The 12577-nt window shown below is 44.0% G+C and overlaps 2 protein-coding genes across 2 annotated transcripts; one reads left to right on the top strand and one right to left on the bottom strand.

Moving 5' to 3' along the window:
* On the top strand, positions 1-6932 carry LOC146384568 (aldo-keto reductase family 1 member B1). The gene is made up of 10 exons (XM_084936547.1): positions 1-401; positions 1496-1672; positions 2809-2925; positions 3322-3399; positions 3684-3800; positions 5454-5566; positions 6154-6241; positions 6317-6400; positions 6661-6743; positions 6816-6932. Exons 1-10 carry the CDS (start codon positions 312-314, stop codon positions 6847-6849), a joined length of 981 nt encoding a protein of 326 aa, XP_084792673.1. The 5' UTR covers positions 1-311; the 3' UTR covers positions 6850-6932.
* Positions 6933-6951: 19 nt separating this feature from the next.
* klhl36 (kelch-like family member 36) lies at positions 6952-12202 on the bottom strand. Its single transcript, XM_084936548.1, has 10 exons — positions 11863-12202; positions 11314-11391; positions 10692-10886; positions 10366-10488; positions 9670-9891; positions 9279-9584; positions 8860-9087; positions 8612-8769; positions 7963-8506; positions 6952-7684 (listed from the first exon to the last, which is right to left on the bottom strand). Exons 2-10 carry the CDS (start codon positions 11389-11391, stop codon positions 7490-7492), a joined length of 2049 nt encoding a protein of 682 aa, XP_084792674.1. The 5' UTR covers positions 11863-12202; the 3' UTR covers positions 6952-7489.
* Between the last annotated feature and the right edge of the window lie 375 nt (positions 12203-12577).

Genomic DNA, 12577 nt, shown 5'->3' with positions numbered 1-12577 from the left:
TTTGCAACACGTTCCTCCTCACTTACTATTTACAGATAAATACTTCATGCTAGTGAAGTTCTCTGCATGTTGTCCAATAATTAACTTGTGGACTGATAGCACAGAAAGAAAAGGAAATGAGTGCGTGGAAGAGAAGAAAACCAAGTGAGTGAAGGTCAGAAACATGAGCTAAAGTAAAATCAGCAAAGAAAAAGGAAGGACACTGACTCAGCAGAAGCACTCTGAGGGGGAAAGAGGAAGAAGAAAGCCGTGACAGTGCACGGTTGTGAACTGAGTGGCTTTTTTTGTTGTTTTTCTCTTACGGTGGGAAAATGTACTCTGTGGAGGACACACAGGTGGCCAGGAACGTTGAGCTGAATGACGGCTCTCGAATGCCACTGCTGGGTCTTGGGACATGGAAGGTAGCCCCATTTCTTTATCTGCATTTAACTTTGAGAAGTTGCTCAGTGTTACTGTTTTCTCACGTATTGTTAAGAGTTACTATATGTTTACCAATGCTTTCTAATACATGCATTTAAAGGCATACTTACTGATATTTGTGAAGGGAGGTGATTAGAAGGACTTGATTGTGATTGGCAGACACTGATCACTCTTTCAGGTGGCAGAGTCAAGTTTAATAATAAGACACATGCATCCAAACAGTGGTTTCAAAACTTTAGAGGTCGAAATTAATATTCAAACTTTATAATTACATATGAAGCCAGTAACTGGATCAAAGTTTTCCCTTACATGTGATTTAACACATATCCAAAAAAGCCTTAGATCAGGCAAACACCAAGCTCAGCCATCATCAAGTGGCTCAACACACACATTTCTACAAAGCAAACTGATGATTCTTATATGATATGATTTGCCACTTAAACCATTAACTATGGTTATCAGCAACTGATGTACATTTGCACACCACTTTGCTATCAAGCAGCAATCCAGATCCTCCATCCTGCTGTATCTGACACACAGTGGCGTGAGGTCACCCATTGGTCTTTGGCATTTTGAAGTCTAAATGTTGATGTTTTCACTGCTGCAGTTAGTATCTTAACAAGAAGCTTAACAAGACGTTATCAGCTAATGTTAACATGCTTAGTTAGCAAGCTGATAAACAGCAGGGGTGCAATGCACGGGTAGAGACAGTTGGTGCTAAGTAACTAATAAAGTAGTCCAAACCAAAACGGAAGCCAAATCTTCTTGGTTTGTGTGTAGCGCTTAGCATGCTCTATCATGTGTGAGATAATCAATGAAAAATGCCCATAAAAGCACAGTAGAGAAGCTCAGTTTAGTGACCTGCTGAGAAGAGGCCTATCAGACATTGGCATGACTGTCACCAATGGTGCTGCTTGACTTCATGCACATCTGTGATGTTATTTTGACCCTCTCAACTTTGTATTATCTGTTGTATTATCTATCTCACATAAATTCTTTCTACATTGATGTAAATGTGCCCAGGAACCAAGAGTAAGGTTAGCAGACACTAACTCTACTGTCCTGCTTGTTGCAGTCCTCTCATCTGTCCCCGACCTCGATCCAGGGCGCAGTAGAGACTGGCATCGCGGCTGGATACCGCCACATAGATACTGCCTACAGTTATCAAAACGAGGTGGACATTGGAAAGGCTCTGCGCTCCAAGATGCAGCAGGGCATCATCCGACGTGAGGATATGTTTATTGTCAGCAAGGTGGGAAAGAAGTTGGTGTTAGAGGTGGGACAGCATGAGGAGGAAGAGTCCGAACTTCTTATTTGTCCTTTCCAATCTTTTTCTTTTCCTTTTTGTCTGTTAGATTGACCAGAAATGTCCTTCAATGCACATATTAAACAAATATGTAAGACTGCTTTCTTCCATTTGTGCAACATCTCTAAAGTTAGAAATATCCTGTCTCAGAGTGACGCTGAAAAACTAGTTCATGCATTTATTACTTCCAGGCTGGACGACTGTAATTCATTATTATTATGAAGTCCTAAAAACTCCCTGAAAAGCCTTCAGTTAATCCAAAATGCTGCAGCAAGAGTCCTGACAGGGACTAGAAGGAGAGAGCAGATTTCTCCTGTTTTGGCTTCCCTTCATTGGCTTCCTGTTAAATCCAGAATTCAAAATCCTGCTCCTCACATACAAGGTCTTAAATAATCAGGCCCCATCTTATCTTAATGACCTTGTAGTACCATATCACCCTATTAGAGCACTTCGCTCTCACACTGCAGGCCTACTTGTTGTTCCTAGAGTATTTAAAAGTAGAATGGGAGGCAGAGCCTTCAGTTTTCAGGCCCCTCTTCTGTGGAACCAGCTTCCAGTTTGGATTCAGGAGACAGACACTATCTCTACTTTTAAGATTAGACTTCAAACTTTCCTTTGTGCTAAAGCATATAGTTAGGGCTGGACCAGGTGACCCTGAATCCTCCCTTAGTTATGCTGCAATAGGTGTGGACTGCTAGGGGATTCCCATGATGCACTGGGTGTTTCTTCTTCAGTCACCTTTTTTTTGGACCCACATTGAGTTGATATTTCATTAGTTATTATTAATCTCCGGCTCTCTTCCACAGCATGTCTTTTGTCCCATCTTCCTCCCCTCTATCCCCAACCAGTTGCGGCAGATGGCCCCGCCCCTCCCTGAGCCTGGCTGTGCTTGAGGTTTCTTCCTGTTAAAAGGGAGTTTTTCTTTCCACTTTTGCCAAAGCACTTGCTCATAGGGGGTCATATGATTGTTGGGGTTTTCTTTGTCTGTAAAAATGAATTGAATTATTATTTCAAAGTACCCAGATTTATGCATCACGCTGCTGTATGTTAATGTTGATCTCGCTGTGCTTTAACTTTTCTAGCTGTGGTGTACCCATCATGCCCCAGAAGACATCCCTGTGTGCCTCAATAAGTCCCTAAGTGATCTCCAACTGGACTACCTGGATCTTTATCTTGTGCATTTCCCTGTTGGCCTAAAGGTTGAGCAGAGATTTAAAATTCTGACAGTTTCACTGTCCTTTATTCTGTCATTCTTCATTTGGCTTTGACTTAAGAATAAGTTCATCTTCTGGAATAGTTGACCTTCAGGAGTCAACCATGGAACTACCCATCAATCTGGGAAGGTCATTGCTGCTAAAAACAGCTGAACGAGCTTCTGAAACGTTGGATGCAGTTTTTCATATACTGCTTCTGCATCCTGGCTTAGGTTTTGTTAAATCGACACGGTGTAATGTGTCAGGAGTTGTTGTTCATGTCAGGTTGTATTTAAAAAAATACACTGCTCAAAAAAAGGAATGAAAGCCTTAGAACTGAAAGAGGGTGCACTGTGGGGAAAGATGTGCCATCTGTCTGATGGACTTTTAATTTCACTGCAGAAAATGGGTGATGAGCTTTTCCCAAGGAAGGATGGAAAGATAGTGACCTCTGACGTAGACTACGTAGATGTGTGGAGGGTAAGAAGATACAGTCTGTATGCTTGTTTGAATAACAGCACTGAATAATCATATGAGTAAATGTTAATGACAGATAAATGAACCATAAATGATAATAAAATGGTCAAAGTAAATACTTATGACCCAGATGTGAACTGTGAATCATATAAATACAGCTCCATGCATCATTTAACTAAATTCTTATAGAATCTTTTACATTTTTATCTGTCATTTAACTGATATTAAAAGCAGATTTTTTTTTTTTCAGGCAAACTAAATTGTAAAAAGTTGTCTTGTGTTTGCAGGGGATGGAAGCACTGCAAGCCTCGGGGAAAGTAAAGAGCATCGGTGTGTCCAACTTCAGCATCCTGCAGCTGGAGAGACTCCTCGCTCTGTGCAGGGTTCCCCCTGCGGTCAATCAGGTACTGCAGATGCGTCCATTTACATTCGCTGAAGCTGTGAAGGCTCATTTCCACGAGCTCTACAACATCCATCCATCCATCCATTCGCCACCGGAGCTCTACAACATCTCCTAGTTCATTTTGTAATTAACTGGTGTTTGTACAAAGAAGTAACATGTTCCCAGAGGTTTGTTTCTACGGTTACAATCAATCCCATTATATGTTATACATAAAAAAACTTTTCCAAAGCTTTTGCACCTAACTAGCCTCAGACCGTTCATCACAGAAACACAGCTTTAAGGTCTGAAACACGAGGCTTGATTGCACAATGTGTGCTTCTACAGCTTTGGCACACTCATTATCTTAGTGAGGACATCTCATTGACATTATGCTTTCTCTAGCCACTTACCCTAACCATCAAAAATCAATGCCTAAACTTGTGGGGACCAAAGTGCTGGTCCCCACAAGTTTAGTAGCCAATTTTCTGTCCTCACAAAGATGTCTAAATATTTACACACACACACACGTGGTTGTGTAAGACATTTTATGAGTACCATTTCCATTTATTGTCAGTCTGTTTGAGCCAGCTATTAATTGGTAAGTGTAACAGCTGCTTAACTGATAGCTGATTTGAAATTGATCACTCTGATTGGTGGTTTTGGATTTCCTTTCATTTTCAGCCTATCCAGACCAACATAGCCTTGGTCCTTTGTGTGTGAGGAACAAGTTCAGATCATTGCAGTGTTAGCACACTGCTGCTGGGGAAATTCATTAGTGCTGTTTGCCTCCTCACATCACAATCCCTGCATTTATTTTAAATCAGAGCTCTTCATTTTTTGTATTTTGCATCACTGCTGTAACACACTTTCCTAGAATTTGGGGGTAATAAATGATTTAACATCTCTTATTTTTTCAGCTAGCTGTATATAGAATGTAGTCATAGTGGTAACTTTAACTGCTTTTTTAATGACACAGATGGAAGCAATTTAAAGTTAAGGAGATATGGTGCATTGAAATTTCTGCCTTGTCCTCTCAGACAGTCTGTCCCTCCTGACAGTGACCGGAGGGACTTGAGGGACTTCCATTAATAAAGTGGAGGGTTGTCCACTTTATTAATGGAAGACAAAAGTGCTTCAGGTTTTGTGGAATTTTCGAAAAAAGAAAAAAAAGTCATCAGTGGGTTATTCAATTTGATCAGCTCTAAGATGCCTAAAAACGTTTATTTCACTCTTTAAAGCCTTTTAACAGTATCAGCTGCTAACACCATTAGCTTTTGTAGCTGACCTATCCAACCACCAAATAACAGGCTAGGTCCAGCAGCAGCAACAATCCCACTGCAGTTTCTCCAGAAATCAGTTCTGTTTAAGTCAGTCACTATCAGCCCTGAACCAAGTTGTCAGACTTCTTATGACAGTGTGGAGTTTTGGAAAGCCGTGTTAATAAGGACTAGTAAACATTTTTTTTTCAATTTAGTTGCTCAAAGTTGGACTTTGTTTTCCTGCATTGGTGAATCAGTCAGGAGCTGAATTATTATGATTGTGCAGATTCTTCCAGTGTCATGTTCTTTTTCTTGTGATAATGTCACATGTGTTTTCTGTAAAGTGAGAAATTGTGAGCTACTGAAACATTTTAGAGTCTCGACTCGACTGTTGTACGTTTACATGTCGTCCACAGGTGGAGCTACATCCTTACCTGATCCAGACAGATATGATAGAGTTCTGCAAATCCAAGAACATTGCCTTGACAGCCTACAGCCCCTTCGGTTCACCTGGGAGACCCTCAGAACTGTACGAGGTCTTGCCTCATGATCCACACCGACAACCAAATCAGAAAAACAGACACGGAGAACTTTTTGTTCTTTAAATGTTTGAAACCTTTATTATATATACAGATATATAACATATCTCCAAGGCTGAGAAGATAAAAAAAAGAGATGTTTTTTGAATATTTTTAAAAGTTCGGCCAGTAAACTGACTCATAGGAAGTAAAAGTCATAACAAACTTGCTGTGCAGACTCTGGATCTCATTTTGATGAAGTGCAAACTATTTTATGGAATTCGACTATTGGGGTAGGGAAAAATTGAAAAATAGATGTAAATATATCCTGATATTTAGGATGGTTTTCATGGCACAAACATAAACACATGCACTATTTATAATGGTGTGGTCCTCTTAGGTTGCAGCTATATTTTATCTCAGTGGTTCTTTTGTGTCCCCATATTAGTTTGTCTCTTTCCATTTGGTAGAGCTAACTTTATGTCTCTTTGTGGTCTGCATCTTTTAGATATATGCAGCTAACAGTAGCTAATAGCTACATCCAACAGAGGCCTTGTTCATCTCTTAACCCGTCTTCATAAATCCTTCCCTGTCACAGGTTAAGAGAAGACACAGATCCATATAAGCTGCTGGAGGACCCAGTCATTGCTGATATCGCCAAGAAGCACAAACACAGTCCTGCACAGGTCAGGTTGATAAAGTGTGTGTGTGTGTGTGTGTGTGTGTGCACTCATTAGTTAGTAACAGTGAACTTTTCTCAGGTCCTGCTGAGGTACCACGTGCAGCAGGGTGTTGCAGTCATCCCCAAGAGTGAAAAGCCTCACCACATCCTTGAAAACACAAAGGTAAGAAACCATTGTCGCTCTGATGAGACAAAGATGCTTACCACGATTTTCTCGGTGGGCGTATTAAACCTGCATTCTTTTTAACAACCACTAGGGGGCAGGCCCTCTGGTTGACTCGTTGCACCATTGTGTGGTACAAATTGTTATTACACAAAAGGCCCCAGTTCAATTTCAGTCGACAGCGCCTCAGCAACTGTATAGTTTTAGTTCAGGAGTATAGTGTAAGTATATTTAGAGCCTCGTTGTCGGTTTCCCTGCAGATCTTTGACTTCAGTCTGACTGAAGAAGACATGAGTGCTCTGAAGGGACTGAACCGAGGGTGGAAGGCCTGTGCAATTGAAGAGTAAGTCAACCACCCTCCTGCTGTAGCTGCATTCTCCAGCATCAAACCAATGATTGCTCTTTTGTCTCTCAGAATCAAGTCTCACCCGTACTACCCCTTCACCTGAGAGAGAAGACGCCACAACGACCAACGCTGGAGCATCCATCAGTGACCTGTTTACTAATAACGATGAAATGCTTAGAATGATAAGAGCCAATGATAAGCTCGCTTTGCTTTTTTAATGTTTTTTTTAATTAAAGAAAAAATGTACAAATGCACAAACGAATACTTCTGAAAAATGCAGTAGTAATGAATGCAGCTTTTGCTTCAAAGGCAGAGATGACATCTTTTATAAATCATTCACGTTTAATCCTAAAAGCAAGAACAAAAAAAAAACCTCTTTTAAATGAGCCGTCTGCAGCTCGTTCTGTTTCCTGTATTTGTTCCATTACAGGAAAATCAAATCTGTGATTCTTCCCAAATACACAACTTCTAGAGAACCTTAACCGTGCATTACCAGTTTTATCTGTTTTAGTAGTCGACAGCTTAAATGTCAACAAATCAGGCTCATTAACAGACGACTGACGTCTTGTTCCACACGCTGCACTCGCATTATTTAAAGTCCACATTTCAGTGAAACTACAGAGCACCAAACAGCTATGCAGTTATGAGACAGTCAGTGGCAGCGACAGATACAACACTGATTAAGTCAGATGCAGCAAGAAAAGGAGGAGGGTTGCAAAGCGGCATCCATACTCAGAGATCTATTACATGTGAATAAAAGCATCAGCTGCGCCATGAGGAGGTGTTGGCTGCCACTGAGAGCAGCTGATCTGCTGGGATTGTGGCTGAGCTTGACTCTGTGGCCTGCCTGCACTGTAAACAGACTGGAGAGTCGCGGATCCGCTGGTCACCGTGTCAGTCGTAGTACAGAATAATGGCTCCTCCATCTGGTTTCTGAGCTGCTGCAAGCCCTCGATTCATGACTTTACAAAGCCAGACAAACTGTCCAGTGCTGAAGACAAATGTATATAAATTCAGGACAGACTGTCGGTCACATGACGCAGTTTTCTGTCAACATTTATCTAACCAGTGTGCTTCAGAAAGATTTCCTCCTTACAGCTCTGACTTTGTCCTCTGGGTGAAGATGAGAGTCGTGTAGGAGACTTAAAGTCTTGATCTGCTCAAGTGCATGTGAAGTCCATCCCTGCTGTTACGAAGGCTCTAAACTTCCATTCACCCCAGGCTCCATCTTCTTCTGTGGCGAGGCTGACAGCGGCGGAGGCTTCACGGTGCACACGCATGCCGAAGCCCCTGCTATGCATTTGGGCAGGTCGGGCCCTCTGGACCACGCCCCCTTATCTAGGTCGTATACCTGTGTGGCTCTGGAGAACGCCATGCTCTCCCAGCTGAAGCCCCCGAGAACATAGATCCTACCTGCCCACACAGCGAGCCCCGCCTCGCTGTTGGGCAGCAGCAGCGGCGCAATCTTGGTCCACTGGTCGCTGCGTGGGTCGTAGGACTCCACCTGCAGGATGTCGAAGCGTTCCGAGGTGTCCTCGTGGTCGTCGCTGCCTCCGATGGCATAGATTAGGTTGTCGAGGGAGGCCATGCAGTGCCAGCCCCGGGCCAGAGACATGGGTTGGCGTTCCACCCACACATCGCCATCCCGCAACGGATTGTAGCTCAGGACGTCCCGGCGGTATGGGCCGATCTGATAGTTGTGACCGCCCGAGATGTAGACGACGCCACGGTGGACTGTACCAGCGTGACCGTAAGTAAGCCTGCAAAACACAAACAGTTTTTTACATGTGTGGAGTGTAAACGCAGTCCTCACAGCTCAGCTATCAGAGATATTCCTCAATCAAAGAGGCGGAGTCAGCAGTAACCTGGGCAGTCCTGCCACGTAGGACCAGCAGTCCTCAGCAGGGCAGTAGACCTCCACTGACGACAAAGCTCCGGTATCATTCCTCCCTCCCACAGCGATCAGGTACTCTCCCACGGTCCCCAGGTAGAAGTCCACTCGCCGCTGGTTCATCGGGGCACCCTGCAAAAACACGCTGTTCGTGAGTCTGGGCTGCTAAACGACCTCAGACTATCAAAGCGGCTGGAGGGAGGGGACTTTTCTACACTCTACCCTGGTCCACTGGTTGTGGCGGGGGTCATATCTGTACAGAAGGTTACAGGCAGCGTCTCCACCGTTGTCCCTGGACGAGCTCCCGCCGGCGGTGAAGATGAAACCTCCCAGGACTGCCAGGCAGTGGTGGCTCCGCTGGGCCGGCAGCTCAGTCTCCACCTTCCAGCTCCCTGTTTCAGCGTCCAGACAGGAAACGCTAGCGCTAAGCTCCTCCCCACGCTCGGAAACCTCAAAAAACAAGAGAAGTCTAGCTGTGAAGCTTCCAGGTTTCACTTTTCAGACAGCAGTGGAGACACGAGTCTCAAGATTAAAATACTAACACTGAAATCATATCACAGTAAGTGTCAGGTGTGAAGACATCAGATCTAAAGCAGGTTCAACATGATGTTCACGTGAAATCATGAAATCAGCTTCTGTACCTCTCCTCCAATGAGCAGCAGTCTCTCCACTCCCCCCCTCACTGTGGTGCGTCCAGTTTGCAGGAGTGGTTGAGCGCTGGTCCTGGCGTGGTACGCCAGCGCCTCCTCCACCAGGGCCTCACAGCCGGCCTCCTCGGGCAGCAGAGCTCGCACATCTGGAAGCACCCTGCTTATGAGGTCTGCCACCGGGATCAGAGGGAACCGAATGTGGGAGAGGAGCTGCCTGGCGTGGGAGGTCCGCTCGGGCGTCTGGCTGAGCCACTGCAGCGAGGCCTGGAGAAGCGCCTGCTCGCTGTCGTGCTGAACCTGGCGATGAAGAAAGGGGCTCTCAGAATGCTAACCGTGCTTTTGATTTCAGCTCGTCTGCTGAGCCGTGGTGAGAACGTCTCACCTGGCCACTGGAGAGGTAGGAGTTGAGTTTGTGGAAAGGAATGTCGCGCAGGAAGTCCGGGGTGAAAGAGAGCATGGAGAAATGTTTGAGGATGAAGCGGTCGACGAAGGCGCTGAGTCGCTCCAGGCTGTAGAGCAGCGCCAGCTGCTGCAGGTACAGGTAGTTGTCCTCGCTCACCTCTGTCTCCAGGAACTGGCAGCAGAAATCCACCGCTCGCCATACCTGAACAATGCATGAGTTTTTATAGGTAACATTAATTATCACCACCAATTGATTTTTAACAGTTAAACAGGTGATTTTAACAGGTGATTAAACCTCTCACACTACAAACAGAAATTCTTAGACATATTATTTTCCTGATAATTTAGTTTAAATGCTCCAAAAGGAGAAGTTCAGTCAAACAGGTCACCCCTCTAACTTTAAGCCTTAACAGTATCTAAACTGATGAGCTATAAAAAAAAAATCACCTACTGTATATTTTTCATGAAGAGAAAACTACTCGTGGAGATGAAAACCATTTTTGTACCAGGCTGTAAAGTATTTTTTTAATATGGGAGTCTACTGAGATTGACTCACTTTTAGGGTCAGCCCCAAGTGGCCACCAGAGGAAGTGCAGTTTCTGGCCTTTCCCTCATCAGCCCCAGAAGCTGCCGCTTGGCCTGCATCGTTAAACCTAACAGCTCGCTGGTTTCTTACCTGCAGGAGGTGAGCAGCTTCCAGCACATAGTCAATGTTTCCTCCGTCCAGTGGCAGCTCGCCGCTGTACAGGAAGTCCACCACCGCCTTCAGACCCACGAAGGACATCCCGACCAGCTCCACCTGCAGATAGGAAGAACACATGCGTGTACTCTATTCCATTTACAACTTCAGTACAACTAAGATAGAAACAAAGGCTCCCACAAATGATCCACATTGTTTTTAATCTGACTTTTTAATATATTATTTTACGTACATAAATAAGCTAATTTCCTGAAGCATCAATGAAACATCTGACAGCTTTTTTCACAGCGTTGCCTGCATACCTCCTGCTGGTGCTCCTCCTTCATGCCCAAAGTAAACATAGCATTGAAATACGGGCTGGAGACCGCCAGCAGGGCTCGGTGAGCGGGGAAGCGCTCGTCTTCAGCCACGAGGACCACATCGCAGAACTGGCCGTGCTGCCGCTGCTCGTTGAGGCCCTGCAGCACTTCAGCAGCATGATCCACGCAGCGGAAAACCTGCAAACACAGCACAACATCACCCTGACCACAACTCCTTACTACAAACGGCTGTGTGCCCGCTCCCAGCAGCCTCCTCAGAAACCTTGTTGAAAAGAACCAGGCTGCCTTTCTTCTTCTTTTTGCCGGCTTACTTTTGCACATTCCTCCTGATTCACACCCCAGATAAAACCAACTGCTGCCAAACTTCAGTTCTTGGCACTCGCAGTGTTACTGTACAAGCAGTAGAGAGAGATCTGCTGAGATTTTCATTGTCTGATTTTGTCTCTCATGCTAGAAATGAGCTGACTTCTCAACTTACCAGAGGGATGAAAACAGTCCCCAGATCCTCTGCACTTTGGATATACAACTGTCTACAACTATAAGTCGATTAACCTGAAGCTACTTTACAGACCATGCGATAATTTTTAACAATAATAACACTGACCTTAGACGATTCGCTAATCCGCTGGGGTCGACACACTCGGCTCGATTTGTCCATTACATCCCCCCAGGAAGGCATCATCTAAAGCACACGCACACAGCTTTTACTGTAATTCTCTCACAACTATTAACTAATTAATAAGTTACTCAAATAATGCATCACATTGTTTAACTGATTCAGTTATTTTCAAGAAAAACTGGAAGAAATGATCTCTTTGGAGTTATTGGAGTCAAACAAAACAAGAGATCTGAGGATATTCCCTTCAGCTTTGACTCTGGCGTTTGATTTATTGCGCAGTAATAAAGAAAAAATCGTTCATGTTGGTACAGGACCTGTAACAGTTCATGAGATCAACAAGTCTTTGGTGTTTGGTGTGAGAGTTGAACGAGCATGCCGGAGTCTGAGTCTCATCTGAAATATGAGCTCTGATGCTTTAGATCACAGATATTATGAACCACACTCAGCTGAGGGTTCACGGCCCTTCCTAAACACAGGAAGAGGAGACAAGCTAGAGCCGCGGCTCTCGGGCCTTTAGCGAGATGAGATACATACAGCTGAAAAGCCCAGACGAGAAACCGTGTCACTGCCGCAGAGCCACTGAGAGCAGCGCTTCCAGGCGGACCTGAGGCGGGTCAGAAGGCGGCTGGCTCTTCTGTTATTCCGTCAGCAGCAGCATCTATGGGTCCCGCAAGACAGCCGAAGAACAAACTGCTGCATTTTGTCCAGGAAGCAATAAAAATTCTTCAAACTTCGCTCTTCGTCCACCGTCTTCTTACGGAGACTTATTACCGGTGACACACGCTGTATTGGACCACAAAAACAGCTGGAGCAAGCAGCCAGGTGGAATTAGCTTAGCCGCAGGTTAAACATCAACTGAACTTCCGGTTTGAGTTTTCAGAATAAACTCTTGTATGTTTATTTATTGGTGGTTTACGTTTACAAGCTATGAGCTTACAGATGAATAGAAAATATATATTTATAAACGTTTGCTAATTTTTGTTGGAAGGAAAATATTTGCTTATTTTGTGTATTGAAAAACCTGAGAAGCTGAATAGATATTGAAATCTTTGGAAACTATAACAATAATAACAACAACAATAATAATAATAATAATAATAATTATTATTATTATTATTATTATTATTATAGTAGTAGTAGTAGTAGTAGTAGTAAGTTCGATTTACCAGACAAGACTAAAAGCTAAACGCAGAGTTTAAAAAAAAAAAACTTCTCGAGGCTTCGTTTTATTTTGAAGTCAACGACTTTA

This window comes from Perissodus microlepis, chromosome 7, assembly GCF_051167445.1.
Source record: "Perissodus microlepis isolate ML-2025 ecotype Zambia chromosome 7, ASM5116744v1, whole genome shotgun sequence".
NCBI lineage: Eukaryota > Metazoa > Chordata > Actinopteri > Cichliformes > Cichlidae > Perissodus > Perissodus microlepis.
Note: the sequence above shows the minus strand (reverse complement) of the source record. Positions and strands in the feature narration are given on the sequence as shown.